Here is a 16725-nt window from a genome sequence, read left to right on the forward strand (position 1 = left end):
GGCTGGGTGTGCTGGGGCCTCGGCGCCCAGGGCCTGCACGCCGTGCAATAAGCCACAAGGGGTCAAGGCGCCCATGGGGTAGATGGGGGCTCAGCTCTGCACTCTACTCTCCTGACACCCCAAGGCCTGAGGGAGGTTCCTTGGCCCCTTGTCTCGCTTTCCACACTCCTCCGCTCACCCGGGTCAGTAAATTCCCCTGAGGCCACGAGCCACGCCTACTCCTCCCTGCCCCCATCCCGCATTGGCATAGATGCCCAGCGCAGCGCCGTTCCCAGCCCAGAGCAGGCAGTCCATGTTTGTGGAAGGAATGGTGAGCTCACTGCTCTGGAGCGTGCGGGCTGCTCCGGGATGCCCCGGTGGCATGACAAAGCATGGCCTTGACGTTTAGGGCAAACTGCACCATCCCAGTGTGCTACAGAGACACCTAGGAATGGGTAAGATGACAGATTCACAGGAGTTGAAGGGACCTTGGAGATGGCACAGCCCTACCCTCTCGCTTTCCAAGTGAGGAAACTGAGGCCCGGAGGAGGCCTCCCAGCACCAGACGAGCAGAGCCAGGGTTCCGAGCAGGCCCTCTCAGGCACAGCTCTCTCTTGCCAGCATGCTGCCCCTCACCCCTAGCCTGCTCCCCGCCTCAGCTGCCAGCCCGGTCCCCAGCCGGCGCCCCTCCCTGTCTCAGCCCACACACTCAGTCTCCCCGGGAGGATGGCAGTTAGTTTGCATCGTGCTGCTCGGCACCGGCACCACCGGGCTGGCGGCAAACCCTGTGTTCCCAGCGCGCCAGGTCCCTGCGGGCCTAGCGGGTCAGAAGTTCAGGGCCAGGCCACACGGGGACTGGGGAGGGCAGAAGAGACAATAGTCAGTCAGGGCCTGTGAGTGAAGCAGGCAGCCCCCAGAGCAGAGAGACAAAGCAGGGTCCCCCAGGGGCGCAGGGAGCCGGGGAGCTGGGGAGAAGGAAGTGAGGAGGCGCAGCGCCCCCACTCACCCTCCTACGGAGACAGAGATGGAGGAGTAGAACGGGGACAAAAGCAAACGAAAAGGCCAGAGAGATGAGCCAGATGGAGGGAAGTCGGGGCGCAGAAGGAGACAGAGAAAGCTTGATCTTTCTCCTCTTTCTATCATTTCCTCAGGGCATCCTCTTAGGGCACCCTACCCGGCAGGGGTGGTGCTGAGGAGAAAGGGGAGCCCGAGGGAGAGGGAGAAGAAAGGAGGGGGAAGGAAGCACACTTATCAGTTCACTTTCCTCTGTGAGGCACTCAGAGCATCTTAAGCACTAGTTGGGGGGGGGGGTCCTGATTGTCCAAAAGGGGGGGACTGGGTTCTGTCAACTAAGGGGCATCCTGGGATTTCAAGGTCCCTCAGATGTGTCCAAGCCCCCCTGCTCTTCTGACTCAGTTAGACAACTGCTTGTGAATTTAGGAACACGACAGGGATTCCAGAGGACCACTGATCTACCCCTCATAATCCAGCCCCTGCAGTCCACAGGCGTGGAAGCGCAGGCCCCGAGGGCAGAGACTTGTCCAAAGATGCAGCACCAAGACTACTGCGTAAACAGAAGCCAGGTCTCTGAGCACCCACTCCAGGCACGTGACAACCTTGCCAGTCAGGCTGCATGAGTCCCATGCTCCTAAACCCTTGGGCAGGAGCCCCCTGCCCCCCTACAGCAGGCCCTTGCTGCCCCAAGAGCAAGTACGAAAGGGAGAGGTTCTCTCAGAATGCCCAAGAAACACTTTTGCTGACCTCCCAAGAAGAAAGTGGAGAGAGAGGTGGGGCGGCCTTCAAGAAGGGGGTTTGGAGCAGACTTCATGGGGCCTCACCCTCGCTCTGCCAGGGGAGAGGTGGCTCCAAGTCCCCAAGGATGCCACCCTGTGCCCGGCGGCTCGAGGCTGGTGAGTGAAGAGGGGGTCACCTGCCCACGCCTCCACGTGAACAGAGCTGAGCGCTGGCGAAGGCAAGCCCCTCATCCTGCCCCCATCTGTTGATCTTGGTGGTAAACGTATCTTTAGGGAATCATAGTATTGTCTTGCTCTAAAAACCCTCAGTCTAACTCCTTTTTTCTGACTCATGTTTGCCTCCACCAATATGAAACTGAGCCCATGTGGGGCGCAAGCCAGCCTGTGGGGGCTCAGGGGCTGGGCAGATGGCAGCAAGAGGGTGGGCTGAGGTCCTGTTCACCGGGCAGAGATGGCCCCAGTGCAGACATAGTCCTCTTCTTTTCCAGGCTCACTCTCTTGCCCCAGAGGGTAAGTAGGGAGGGAGGCCTTTTGTCTCCTTTGACCATTTCTATACCCCTGGTGCCTTCAATGGGACCCTGCCCAGAGTGCGCTCAGTAAATGTCTGCAGGACTTAGGAGGGGGAAACAGAGGCTGGTCAAGATAGAGTGATGGGCCAAGACTTCAGGGGTCCTGCTCCCTCCCCTGTGTCCTATGGGACCCTGGGCCGTGGGTGGGGAGAGGGGCACTCACTCCAGCACGTCGCGGTTGAACTGCTTCTTGCTGTTGCCCAGGAACTCCCCGATCATCTGCCGGCTGAGACCCTTGCGCTGGAGCAGGAAGTGGGCCACTCCAATGGGGGTGTCAGGGATGAAGCCTCGAGAGATCAGGAACTGGATGCCTTTGTCTGGGTTTCTAGGGGTGGGAGCGGAGGTGGGGAGAAGGAGTAGAGAGTGAGCCACGGCTATCCATGACTTCTTTCTTCCCTTTCTTCCAGCCCATGGAACTCGTAGAAGTGCCTGGAAGTTTCTGGGAAGAATGCCTCCGAAATGCCAGGATTCCTTCCACTGCAGATAGGCTCCCCATCCCAAGTGCTTCTCCCAGGAGCCTCATCTTCCTGAACAACCCCCACCCCAACACACACATAGGAGTGAAGATAGCATGGGGAAGGAAGGAGTTGGGGGAGGTCTGAATTCCAGAGCAGGTGGAGAGGTTCCTTTCTGTCTTCCCTGAGGGCCGTGAGGCCTGCCACGAAGGCCCTTCCTCCCTGTCTGTATTCTGTTGTCTATACACAGCACCCGCCCTGGAATTGGGAGGGAGGACGAGACTGGGGAGCAGCGGTGAGCTCTCCTACCACACTGTCCATAGTGGACTCAAGATTCCTGTTCTCCACCATTTACTCTCTCATGCTTGCATCTCTACGTTTGGGTGTGGGTGTGGGCGCTGTGTCTTTAGGCAAATGTGTTCACAGTATGGCCTGCAAATCCATGCTGTTCCCTGAACTGTCTCTTACTGGTTCAGGAGAAGCTAAGTACTAAGCTATGAAATAGAGGGCAAACATTTAGAATTTTTTATAGCACTTTGACATTTTCAGGATAACCAAGCATGTGATTGTTTTTCTAGCAATTCATTTTTATTGCATTTCACAAAAGTATCAGCCCACAACCTATCGGGTAAAAACCCAAAGTGGTCCTTCACTACAGAGAGTTTGAGCACCACTGTCTTGAGTGATCCTACTATCTGCGTGAGTTTTGAGTTGCAACTCGCCTTCCTTGTGTGAGCCTGCTTCTTTTCTGTAAAATGGCATAATAAGGCCATCTCTAGATATTGTTAGGAAGTTTGCAGATGTTTTATGTAAGGTGAGCCGAGAACAGTAGCTATCAGCCCCTGGAATATAAGCTTGAGATCAGGGCATGTGCCCTACTCATCTTTGTGGTCAATGCGCCTGGCATTTAATAAATAACAGTTGAGTGAATAAATGAACGGACACGTGGGTGGGAGAGATGTTCAATTTCCTGGCTCAGGACTCTGAAGGAAGGGGTGAATGGAGGGTGGAGATGAGATTTCCATGGGAGGGGCGTGTGTATCCTGCTGGCCCCCAGTTGTCTACATTCTAGTTGCAAGGACAGTTCTGGCTGGGGCTCTGGCTGGGGGACTCTGAACTCCAGCACTTGTTTATTTTTCTGCTTTCATTCTCCTGTTCTCTTTCTGCGCTACCTAGGCTTCCTTGTCTCGCCCTTTTAGACCCATCCCTCTCCTGCCTTTTACCTGTATTCCTTATGCTAGGTCTCTTCTTTCTCCCCCACCCAGACCCTACCTTGCCTTTCCTCATTTTCTCCTTGCTCTCTCTCCTTTACATCATCCCATTGAGATGATGCTGTTTCCCTAACTTCGTGTCCTCCCTGGATGATTTCTGCTCAGTCTGCATACGACCTGTACTGTCTTTTACTTAATACTGCATTTTCTTTTCGATTCTCTCGCTTTTCAAGCCCTAGCTTCGTTTTAAGCAGGAATAGTGGTGAAAGCATGGGCTTGATGTGTTGTGTTGTCCCTCATCCTGAACATAAATTTGTCACAATTAAAAATAAAATGTGCATGCCCACACCGCATCTGGAGGAGCAGGTGCAGCACCAAAGTCACCCTGGAGGGCGCTGGGATGATGTGGGAAATTACCCGGCACCCTGCTCCCCTGTAATCGCAGCGCCCCGCCCCCTTCCCACCGATCTTCCCAGGACTGCCCGGAGCTCCGCAGCCAGTGCTCACTCACATGTTGAACAGGTTGAGGCCGATGCGGTAGAGCCGTTTGCGCAGAGTGTCGGTGGACAGCGTGGGCGACTTGCAGCTGGCCGGGTTCTCGCAGTGGTAACGCGGCAGGCTCAGGATCATGGCCTGCAGGGCCTCCTTGGAGGCTGAGGCCGACACTTCTGAGCCCGACTTGGCCGACTTGGTGGACGTGCTGCTGCTGCTCAGCTGCTCCGAGTTGTCGCCGGCCTCGGCTTCGGCCTCGGTGCCTTTCCCCACCTCCCCGGTCTCCTCCGACGCCGCGGCCCCCTCCGCCCCCTCCGCCACCGCCGCGGCGGCCCCAGGCGAGTGGGCGCTCAAGGCCCCGCTGGCTCCGGCCTCTGCGTCCGTGTTCTCGGCGGGCGCCTCCCCCTGAGCAGGGCTTGCGGCCGCCGAGGGCTCCTGCCCGGGGCCCTCGCCCTGCTCGGCTTTGCCCGCCGCGGGCTCGGCCGGGGCCTGGGCGGTCTGCGCGCCCAGACAGTTGGCCACCGACAGAGCCGCGGCGGAGGACACGGAGATGTTCTGGTTGGCGATCTGCACGGTGACGTCCCGGAAAGCCATCATGAGGGTGCTGCTGTGGCCCTGGGGCAGGCCGGCGGCCTCGGCGGCCGCTTCCCCAGGCGCGGGACGGGCACTGTCGAGTTCCCGCATCTCGGCCTCCAGGCCCGGTGGTCCGGCGCCCGCGTGCAGGGCCTGGTGGAGCTGGTAAGCGCCGCTCTCCTGCAGGGAGCACATGGTCTTGAGGCTCCAGGTGCTGAGGGCGTCGTCGATGGACTTGGCCAGGGACTGCACCTGCTCGGTGAAGGAGTCCTCCAGCTCGGTGAGCGTGCCCGCGAAGGTGGGCGGCAGGGAGGGTGAGCGCACCAGCGGCAGCCCCATGAGGCCGTAGCCCTCCATGAGCGCCTTCTCGGCCGCCAGGCTCTCGGCGGTGGGCGCCCGGACTTTGCGCAGGGAGATCCGCCGCGGCAGGCGGCTCTCCAAGAGCGAGTTGCGGATCTTCTCAAAGTTCTTGCTGAGCTGGTACTGGCGGAAGGCGGTTTGGATGGTGCAAGCTGCGCGCCGGGACACGAGGTGGCCCCCGTACTTGTGTTCTAGCATTTCAATCTGCGACAAGAACAGAGAGGAGGAAGAGCGCAGTGAGGCCTGGAGCGGGGGTCACCAGCTAAGCTTTGGCAGGGCCCAGGAATACACAGCTGGGGGGTACTGAAGGGCCAAAGTCTGAAACTCTAGCATGTCACGGCCTGAGATACCAGATCCTTGTCAATACTCCTAGAGGTGTAGGATGTAGGACTGGCTTCGGTGGGGAAGGGGTCAGGGTGTTGCATTTGGTGGTCAGACACTGCTGCTGCGGTGGTTATTTTAAAACGTTCATATCAGAGAGCTGTATGGAAGTACTTACGAGTGAAATACCCAGTATCTAGAATTTGTATTAAAATACTCCATCAAAAAAAAGTGGAACTGTAGATGAAATAATATTAACAAAAATTGTTGGAACTGGGTGGTGGTTATCTGGAAGTTTACTACACTCTTCTTTCTACTTGTGTGTACATTTAAAATAATAACAAATTAAAAATTAAACAGAAGTGCTACCAAAAAAATTACTGCTACTCCTGTTCACCTTTCTTCCTCATCACTGCATTGCAGAAATTCCTGACCCTGGGATCATCATAAGGGTTGGGATTGGGGTTTGATCAACAACGTGTTCCCGGTACCCAGCCCAAGGGCTGGCTCATAGTAGATGCTCAGTAAATGTGAATTTAGGGGCGCCTGGGTGGCTCAGGCATTAAGTGTCTGCCTTCGGCTCAGGTCATGATCCCAGGATCCTGGGATCGAGTCCCACATCGGGCTCCCTGCTCCACGGGAAGCCTGCTTCTCCCTCTCCCACTCCCCCTGCTTGTGTTTCCTCTCTCGCTGTGTCTCTGTCAAATAAATAAATAAAATCTTAAAAAAAAATAAATGTGAATTTAATAAAAAGATGGATGAAGGACAGAAGAGTGGGTGGGTGGGTGTTTCAAGAGTGGGAATCCCTCCAGGCTACCACGCTCCATAATTTGGGCCACCTCTGTTCTCAACAATGGGAGCTGTACAATCAGGGCAGGGCTTGGTGGGGCTGGTGGGGGCATGCTACCTCATGTGGGCAGTGTGAACCCAGGAAAACTTGTGACAAGGGGCCGATGTGTCTTCAAGGCCCTTAGTCATCTCCTCCCAGCTCTGTCCTCCTGCTATGGTCGTTTCTCCCCCTCACGTGGCGATGCTCTCACTCTTTCTCCCTTATCAAAACCTCATAGGAAAGGACCAGAGAGACTTTCCCCCTGAGATGGGAGTGACAAATAACGTTTACCCATGTTGGCTCACTGGCCACGGCAGCTGGAGTGACTGCCTCTCACAAGCTCAGCGATCCCCTTGGTTTCCTCCCTGTGGGTGCCCCCCACCCCCGGACTAGCAGGGGCACCCTTCTAGCCCAGGAAACCTCACAGACACAACCCCAACACCCAGGGATGATCCCGGGTAAAACGGGATAACCTCAATCCTATCTTTAGCTCTTCTATCTCGCCATTCAGGGTCCTTCCCATCCCCAAACCTAGGGGCCTTATGCTGTCTGTCTTCCCCAGTCCAGCTGTCCTCTCTGAAGATAGCTGGAAAACTTAATCTTATTAAGGTTTGAGTGGCCAATAAGGCGTCCTGTACCATACCAAGTGTATCAGTTATCTACCGCTGCATAACAAATTACCACAAGCGTAGCCACTTAAAACAACACCCACTTATGTTCTCATAGCTCTGTAGGTCAGTCTGGGCACTGCTCCACTGGCTTCTTTGCTTGGGATCTCACCTGGAGGAAATCAAGGTGTCAGCTGACACCACAATCTCACACAAGGTTCAGCATCCTCCTTCAAGCTCATTGTTGTTGGAAGAGTTCAGTTTCTTGAGATTCTAAGGCTGAGGCCCTCAGTTACAACTGCCTGCCCTTCTCTGCCACATGGTAGCTTGGCCCTTTGAGGCCAACAGGACTCTGAGGCTTCACCTTCTTTTAAAGGGTTTACCTGATTAGGTCAAGCAACCCAGGGTGATTTTCCTTCAGATTCACTCAAGGTCAACTGAGTAGTAACCTAATCAGAGGAGTGATACCCTATTATGCCCTCTAGTCCCACGGCACTTCCCACGGAAGGGGATTACACAGGATGTGCACACCAGGGGGCCGGAAGCTGGGGCCATCAGAATTCTGCCTCCCATACCTATGGGGTTTTATTGTGTACCCAGATCTCCAGAGAAACACAGATATTTCTGATATCTCAGGCATTTTGTTGTTGCTTTCACAGAAATCAGGTCAGAGGGGAGAGACCACTGTAGCTCAGTGTCCCCACAGAACTCTGGCAGGCTCCCTGAGGTCTGGAATGGGGATTGGCCTTGACTAGGCAGGAGAGCCCTCCAAGAGGAAGTGTACGGAGTGAGGGGAGCTGACCACTTAACTGCCTCCTTCCATCAATTTCTGTCTCCCTCTGACCCCTCCTTGAGTACCAGGAGAAATGGACACCAAGCAGAAATTCATATTTCTTTCTTACCTGGTGGGAAACCTTAGGTCCAAGAGCATTCTCTTCAGGTTATGAGATGCTATTGGCAACAGAGGGAAGATATGAAATCCTATTGCCTGAAATGTTTCCGGAATGGGAAAGATGTCCACCCCCCTGGCACGGTATCGCCCTACCTGGAGGCAGAAGGCTGGCTGAGCTAAGCCTAGGAGACTTCTACCATCAGTGTCCCAATATCACCCAAGCAGAGAAGAAAACTGTATTTTAAATATCTTGAATCTGTTCCATCAAATCCTCCACTAGATTGTAAGCCCCATGAAGGCAGGGACTTTGCCATGTTCACTTCTTTATCCCCAATGCTTAGAGAGTGCCCAGCACACAGTAGGCCTTCAATGAATATTTACTGAATACATTAAAGAATTAATTGCAAAGTTATCTTTGAGACTCTCAAAAACCTCCCTAACCTAACCCATAACATTCTTCTCCTGGAACTGATGCATTTCACTTGCATTTCCAAACTCTACTGTGTCACTGGCCCCTTTCCACCTGCCTACAGACCCTCAGAGATCTCCTCAGGCTAAAACATAACTCCTCTTGACTTCCCTGCTCTGGAGCACTAACCCAATCTCTTTCTTTCTATTTTCCACCAAACCTCTTGGAAGACTAGTCTACACCCTCTGCCTCCTTCCATGAAAAAATGCCGAATTGCTGACCCAGCCCTGTATGCCCTGACTCCCCAGGCTCTGCCTCCTGCTCACACCAGTCTTCTAAAATGACTCTCAGGAAGGTCACCAGAGACCTTTAATCATGAAACCTGATGGTCCATCCTCCACCATCCTTCTCCCTCTTTTCCACAGCTCTTGGTATTTTTATCATCTTGAAACTCTGTCCTCAGCTCTCATGACCCAGTCTACCTTGGTTTGCCTGCTTCCATACAGCTCTTTAATCCTATATTCTGACCACAAAACCCCTAAGCATGCCAGTTACAAGTCCCATGCAGACCATCTTCCACTCTGCAGACACATTTGAATTATTTTCCTATGTACTTCTGGGCATTCCGTTACTTCTATGTTGGACGTCATTTCAGTAGCCTCTGGTAACTGATAATTAACAGCTAATTAAGAGGGAAGCTACAGTTGTCCTGCAGGCTAGTGTTTTCTCACCTCCTGAGTGAGAACCTTGTCCCCTATCATAACTTCACTCTACTTTAATGGACTGATGAACAAGCCTTAGGGGAGATACTCAGGCCCAGATCTGCTTCTTCCCTGCTGGTTGACCTTGGGCAAGTTTCCTAATATCTCTGACTCTTGTCTTTCTTATCTGTTAAATGAAACTAATCCTGCTCACTCTGTAGCTTGTTATGAGAACTGAATGGTTTCATATGGCACTTGGCACATAACAGATACACAGTAAGTGGTAGTTATTGGATGATAACAATGATGATTATGTGAATGACTCTCAAATTTCCATTCCTAGGCTTGATCCTAGACTTGCGTTTCCAACAGCCCACGGATCCCTCTGTTCACCTCTACAAAGCCACTGTCTTTCCCCACCTCCCTAAACCAGCTCTCAATGACTTCTTTATTTGCCCACAAAGCCGTGGCTGCTATGCTCTCCAGGCTGGGAAACTTGTATTTGTCCGTGGGTTCTCCTACATCCCAGCCTCTGCATTTGTCGGCCTCAAAGCCTTTATTCCACGTACCTCCACCCCATTACCTTTTACATCATCCTGACCAGACCGTTGCCATGTGGGGCTGTCTTTGGCCCCCCACTTGGACCACTCTGGCAGCCTCCCCACTGCCTCCCTGCTTTCTCACACCTACCATCCACCCTACATTACCCCGATCAAGGCTCTTGAAGAGCAGATGTGAACACAGGCCTTCCGTTGCTTGAGAGCATCGCCCAAAATAAATATAAATATTTCCTGCTGGCCTTCTGACCCTGAGCAACTGGCCTCAGCCTCCCTCCCATCTTCTACTACTACACCAAGCCTGTGTATACACTGGCTCGACTCCTGCTCTTCCCCCAGCCCACCCTAGGCTTTCCTGCCCTGAGTATTTGCTCAGCCTTGTCCCTCAGCCTGCGATGTTCTCCTTTCTTCAAGACCTGCCTCAAATGTGCTTCCTCCATGAAGCCTTCTCAGTCCCCCAACCAGACAGGGAGCTCCCGGTTTCAGGAGTCCATGGAGAATGTGGTTTCTTACTTCTCTTTGACACTCAATTCTCTCCGCTAATCTTTGTGATACTTATCTAACCTATCCTTCCTTCTCTCCACCCCACCAACCCCGACTCCAGCAGGGCATACGTTATTCGAGACCTCTGATCCCTGCCCAGCACCTAGCACAGAGCCTGGCAAGGAACAACTGCTCACTCTGGTATTTGAATTCAGTTGTTGGATCTTCTCCATTTGTTCCAGTGCATTTAACACAACCGTCTCCCATCTATTCCAGCCTTGTGCCTACTGCAACCCCAGCCTGCACTGTCCCCCACTCTTTCTTTCCCATCCCTTGCAGCCCACCCTCAATGCTCTCTGTATTCCCACGGACTGTACCTTATAGGCAGGTGGTATTATGTCTCTACATTCCTGGTGCCCAGCGTCGAGCCAGAGCCATGGCTGGGGCTTAATCAGTGTTTGCAGACATGAACTAAACTGAACTCTGTCTTATGTCCCAGGGGAAATAAAGATCTAGGCTCTCTTCTGGAGCTGGGCTTGGAGTCAAATGCTGCATCCTCCCCTTGCCCCCCACTACCCCTGCCCCCCAACCAGGGCTCAGGAACTTGGCAGGGTCCCAGGTCAGCTCTGTCTACCCAACCAGGCCTTCCCTACCACCCTAACCCTCTTCTTTTCTTAACCAGGGCCAGATCAGAGAGCTAAGAGAGATGGATATGGGGGGGGTGGCCCCAGGGAGGGAGGGGTCTCTGGGCCCACCGGCCTAAGAGCAGCTCAGCTCACTTCTCTCTAAACCTCATGAATCATGGGTAATTGTAGCCTCACCTCCTCCCAAGAGAGCAATCTCTCAGCTTCTGCCAGAAGAAGCAGTGGAGGGAGGCTTGGGGGGCTCTGTGTGTCTAATGAGCCTCTCAGTGTTAATTAGAACATGCTCCCTCTTTTCAGGTTGTTGCAGCAGTTGAGCCTGAGGAGGGCTGCAGAGAGGTGGCCGCTAAGTCGGTGGGGTGGAGAGGGAGAGCAACTAGCTGGGGGGCTGCAGTGCTGAGGAATGAGGCAGCCAGGCTGGGGTGGGGGGTGGCTTTCACGTGTGAGCAAGGATTTCCTCTGATCCAAGATTTCCCAGCTGAGAATGTTAAAGCATTACATGGAATGAGCCTGCAGAACTTGGCAAGGGAAGGCTTACGTGAGGCTTAGGAGCAGACAGTCTGGGGCTGGGGGCGGTGGAGGGGGCGCGGTGAGAGGAGCTCAGAGATGTTAAGGGCGGCCCCCGGGGGAAGCTGGCCTGCACCGGGCAAGCTGTGACTCCTGCGTCTTCCCTGTGTGCCCACCTCCCTGCCCGCTGTCCAATCTACAGAAAGCGCTCGACACAGCAGGGCACTGAGGCCTGCCTAGGAGCAGGGCTGCTCTTGGGAACCTCTCCTGACTCCAGCCAGCTAGGGGTGGGAGCTACTAATGACTCAGCTACTCCTAGGTCACAGAGACTGTCTCAGGTAGAGCTGCTGCTGTGGGGAGCCTGCTTTGAACCCCAGGTTGGGTTTCTTGCTGTCTCCAGTGCTCCCACAGAGCCCCGTGCACCACTTCCTTGGAACCTACCCCTTCGCTGCAATGAGGAGACTGGAAGACTCTGGGTAAAATCAAGGACTGTGGAGTCCCGGTCTTGGCTGCACCAGGGATGCACACCTAGGGATGTGTCCTTGTGTCAGTTACTTGATATGCTTAAGCCTCAGTCCCTTCATTCCTAAAATGGGGATAGCAGTAGTCTCTAGCTCACCGGGATAGCATGCAGATCTGGGGAGATAGTGCATAGGAAACGCTTAGCACCTTGTCCGGCACAGAGTTAAGGCTGTTAATGCTAGCTAGTACCAGTTACACGTCAGCGCCCACCAGCTGAGGCCTGGGACTGTATCTTTTGTAATGTGGTGGCCCAGGTCTTGCACATAGCAGCTGTGCAATATTGTTCCCTGAATTGGATGCAAGTGGACAGAAGGACTATCCCTGATGAGCGTTGCCTTCACCATCATCCTCTATAGGCTGGCCCTCTGGTGCCGTCCAGTGCCGGGGTGGCACTCTCCCCTTTGGAGGAGGAAGGAGCCTTAGATACTCTGGTACAACCCCTCGTTTCACCAATGAGGAAACTGAGGCCAGAGAATTGGAAACATAACCACCACTTCTCCCCTTGAGAGGTACCCCCGGGTGAGGCTAGACCCTGAGGCTTGGGTAGTGGAGATCGGTTGTAGAAGGGGCTGCTATCCAAAAAGAGAACATGACTTCCACCCAGAACCTGGTGTGTGGGGGGGCAAGGCCTGGATGCTACTGACCCCAGCCGTGTGGCCCCCTGGCTTGGACAGCACAGAGAGCCATGCCATTTGGACATCCCACATGAGCTCCAATGGGCTGCTCATCAGTGGTGGCACAGAACAGGATACAAACTCCCTCGAGAGCCTGGATGAATTTGGAAATCACTCGGGTGCCCTATGTATCCTCGCCACACCACTTTCCTAAAGCACCCCCCAAAGGGACCTGCATGCTCTTTGTCCCCCTAGGCTGTAGCCCCAAGGACCACTGTGAGGTGAAGTGACAGAGCTGAGGGCAGAGGAAATGGAGGACAGGAGAAGCTGGACCCGAGGACCTCCCCACTGTGTGAGTGTGGGGAGAGGCCGTGGGGGCTGGGTAACAGGGATGCCCAGGGGCAGACTCATTCATTTATTTGTTTGTTCATTTGTTTGTTCTTTCACTCATGTGTTCTTCCAATATGGAGCATGTCCTAGGCTCCAGGGACTGTGCTGGGTGCGGGGAAGCAAAGGTGGGCAAGAACAGCATATCATCTAACACATAACTCTAACAAGTGTTCACTCCTCACACAGACTATGAAGGTGTTCTGTGCACAATCTGCACAACTCCGTGACAGCCCTGAGAAGGACATAGTCCTTGCCCTTACGAGTGGGACAGCTCTCAGGTGCCATAGAGTCAGCGGTGGGGCACTCCGTGAAAGCACACACCCAGGCTCGGGGATACTGAGCTGAGATGTGGAGCATGCACAGAGATCTCCCAGGTGAAGTGTGATGGAGGGACAGGTGGGGAGTATTCCCAGCAGAGGAAATAAAATCTGTCAAGGCCCAGAGGCAAACAATAGCACAGAGATCTGGAGCAAGGCAAATGGGAATGGCTGGAACCCCACATGGGAGCAGGGCAGGAGATGGGGTTATGTCTGGTGGTAGGAGAACCTGGAGAAGTCTTTGTCTTACACACGGTGAGGAGCCATGCAAGGTTTTCAGACAGCAAAATACCATGATCAGATGTGCTCTCTTTCAAGAGGACTCAGTGGCAAGGTGGAGATCAGGTTGGAAGAAGCAAAACTCCAAGTATGGGAATTTTGAGGGGTTCCCTAGGGGCTCAGGCAAGAGATGATGGTGGCCTATCCTGGGGTGGGGCAGTGGGGTTGGCAGGAGAAGGTGGGGATTTGGGAAATAGTTAAGAGTTAGCATCAGTGGGGTTTGGGGAAGGAGCAGATGTGGAGGAGAGGGAGAGAAACCATGCCATAGAAATTGCCTGGGATTCTGGACTGGCTGATGGAGCAGAAAGTCTGGCAGGTTGGTGGACTAGGGAGATAATGATCATCCAAGATCCTTCCAGTCCAAGTGCTACAGGATTTGTGCAACTGGTGGGACTGACAGAATCAGAATACTAAATCCTAGATCTCAAAGAAACCTAAAGCCGAGTCAGGTCCTTGCCCCAGGCTTCATGCACTTTTCCCTCTTCAGCTCACTTAGTATTTTCCCCTTTTCATCCTTGAGCATCTTCTTCATGCCAGGCACTGTGTCAGGCACTGGGGATATAATGATGAATAATAAGTCATGTGTCCTGACTTCAAAGAGGAATCCAGTCAACAGGGGATAAGGATATAGGGCTGAAGGGCTATGATTGGGAAAGGCTGGGTGCTAGGTGATCACGGAGAAGGGGCATCCAACACAACCTTGGAAGAGCAGGGAAAGCTGCCAAGAGGAGGAAGGAGAACCACAATTCTGTCCCAAAGTAAGAGAAGGAGTAATTGAGGTCAAGTGCCAAGTGAGGAGGGGAGCAGGAACGTTAGCGGTAGGGCAGGGGGAAGAGCCCTAAAGAGATAGGAGGCAAAGGAGGCCCAGAGAAGTTAAGCAGCTTGCCCGAGGTCACACAGTTCATTTGCAGAAGAGACAGGAATTGAGCTCAGTCTCTTATAAATGTGTGCCATATTTTTAATCATTTTTCTCTAACCCCTCACTTTTTACCCTCTTCCTCCCGCCCCCAGCCTATGCTTGGCCCAGAGAGATACTGGAGCCAGGGGAGGTGGGCTGTTCCCTGGCGCTGGGTTCACTCAGCAAGAAGACCCCTGTCACACCCTCTACCAACCCTCACCTTTCCCACCCCACTCCTGCTGGCCCAATCTGTAGACCCATCTATCAGAATGATGTCCACTATAAAAAGGTTCATGACACCAATCAGAAACCTGTACAACTCTCCATATGCCACCATCACTCAGAATTAAACTAATTCTCCTGCCCGAGCTGAAGCACGGGTTTCCCTCCCTCCTTAAATTGAACTGCACTCTCTTTGGGGCGCAAGTAGGGACCATTTTTCTCTTCTTATTACCTCAGTCTCTTGTTGCTTTGCATATCATAGTTATTCAAAAATTATTCATTCAGTGAGCTCTTACTATGTCCAAGACACTCTGCTAGATGCTGGGGGACTGGTACAAAGATGGATAAGAGATGGTCTCTGTCCTCAAGGAGCATAGTCATGTGGAATTGAGAAGACTTCTTCTCTGGGCCAACTGACCACCCACATCACACTGTAGTGTTCCAGATGGACTCTCTGCCAGTCCCTGCCTGGGCATTCCCGGTAACACAAACTCACTACCTCACAAGCAGGGCATTCTATATTTTTAACAGCTCTAATTGTTAATTGAGCTAAAAGCTTCCTTTCCTGTAGCTTTCATACGTTAGTACCACTATTTTTGCCTGGAATGATAGAAAATATATCTAATTCTTTTTTCACATGTCAGCTCTTCCATATTTAAAACTTGTTTTCGTGTCTACAGTTTCTCCATATGACTCCAGCCAATCCTTTTTTCCTTTTTAGGAGAACCCTGGAATCCTCGGCATCCTTACTTGCCTCTTAAATGAAGCCCCAAGAATCAAGGACAGGCTCCAGTGGGCCCTGACCAGGAACCAGTGTGGGGCTCTAGCCGGCTGCTCCCTTATCCAGGGGGTTTTATCTACCCTTCTGTGAAGGCTGCTGGACTCACTTTGGCAGCTGCTTTACTGGTTATTGACTCCTCTTGAGCTTACAATCGACTGAAGCCCTAAGGTCTTTCTCCCAAGGCCAAGCCTGCCCATCTTATACTAATGCTGTGGGCTTTCCAAAGCTAAGAGAACTTTAGATGTTTTTCCCTATTTCATTTAGACTTTTTCATTTAAATCTTTATGTCCGGATAAGATTTTTACAAAGTCTTGGATTCTATCACCAAGGTATTGGCTGTCCTCTTTCAGCTTTGTGTCCTCAGAAATTAGTGCCTTGTCAGAAATGGTTGAACAGAACAGGACCAAGGACAGCGCACCACTCAACTCCCCGGGAATTGGCATTGATGGAAAAAAATCAACGTTTTTTTGAGAATTCTGTTTGAAAGCAACCCACTTGACTGGACTGTCATCTAGTCTACATCCTATCTTGTCCACATATAGATCATGGGAGATTTTGTTAAATACTTTACTGACAGCTAGATGTTCCACCTACAGCTGGCCTTGATGCTGAAGGAAAGAAATGAGTTTGGCCTGACCCAGTCTTAGTGATCTTTCTACTAGCTTTCCTTCCCAAGACTCACTTTGCCCATTGAGTTAAAGAATGGTTCTTTAGAACCTACACACTGTAAAGCTAGAAGAGACCTTGGAGATGATTCAAGGTCTAATTCCCAATTTTGTGATGAAGAAACCAGTGCCCAGAGTGCTTAACTGGCATTCCCAAAGTCACAGAGTTAACTAAAAGCAAGACCAAGGATTGGATCCTATGTCTATGGCTCCAAGTTCAATGCTCTTTCTTAGCAATATCTAGTCATGATGTCTTTCTCTAAACATATGCACATGAGTACACACACACACACACACACACACACACACACACAGATTTGTTCTCCAATAGGGAGCTTTGGTTAATCTTGGGAATCCTCAAACTCCTTGGAGGAGACCACTGTCTCTGCACCTCATTTGAACCTATGTGTGCCTACACATGGGGCTTGCCCCTTGTGTGGGCACGTAAGTGAGGCCATCTCTTCTGAGCAGCAGGTGGAGGTAGGGGCTTCCCTAGAGAACAGTGGGCCACCTGCCTCAAGGTCTGGGGGGGGGCAATTTAGGCTTCCTGTACACGGCAAGAGGAACAGAGTCCTAAACACACTGCCTCGGGGACTGGCATTGCAAAGGTGTGACCCCTGCCATGGAGAGGCTGGTTCCTGACAAACTGGGCGACAGGGAAGGGCAGAAGACAGCTCCATTTGGGAGAACTAGTGG

At 52.7% G+C, this 16725-nt stretch overlaps 1 protein-coding gene across 3 annotated transcripts in view; it reads right to left on the reverse strand.

Moving 5' to 3' along the window:
- IQSEC3 (IQ motif and Sec7 domain ArfGEF 3) overlaps nt 1-16725 on the reverse strand; it is a 105588-nt gene that overhangs the window by 39123 nt on the left and 49740 nt on the right. For all 3 annotated transcript variants that reach the window (XM_032390784.1, XM_032390786.1, XM_032390787.1), the window contains exons 4-5: nt 4480-5597; nt 2466-2627 (exon numbers count right to left, since the gene is read on the reverse strand). In XM_032390784.1, coding sequence (XP_032246675.1) covers nt 2466-2627; nt 4480-5597 — 1280 coding nt within the window. The remainder of the gene's footprint in view (nt 1-2465; nt 2628-4479; nt 5598-16725) is intronic.

The sequence above is a fragment of the Phoca vitulina genome, unplaced genomic scaffold, assembly GCF_004348235.1.
Source record: "Phoca vitulina isolate PV1807 unplaced genomic scaffold, GSC_HSeal_1.0 scaffold59, whole genome shotgun sequence".
NCBI lineage: Eukaryota > Metazoa > Chordata > Mammalia > Carnivora > Phocidae > Phoca > Phoca vitulina.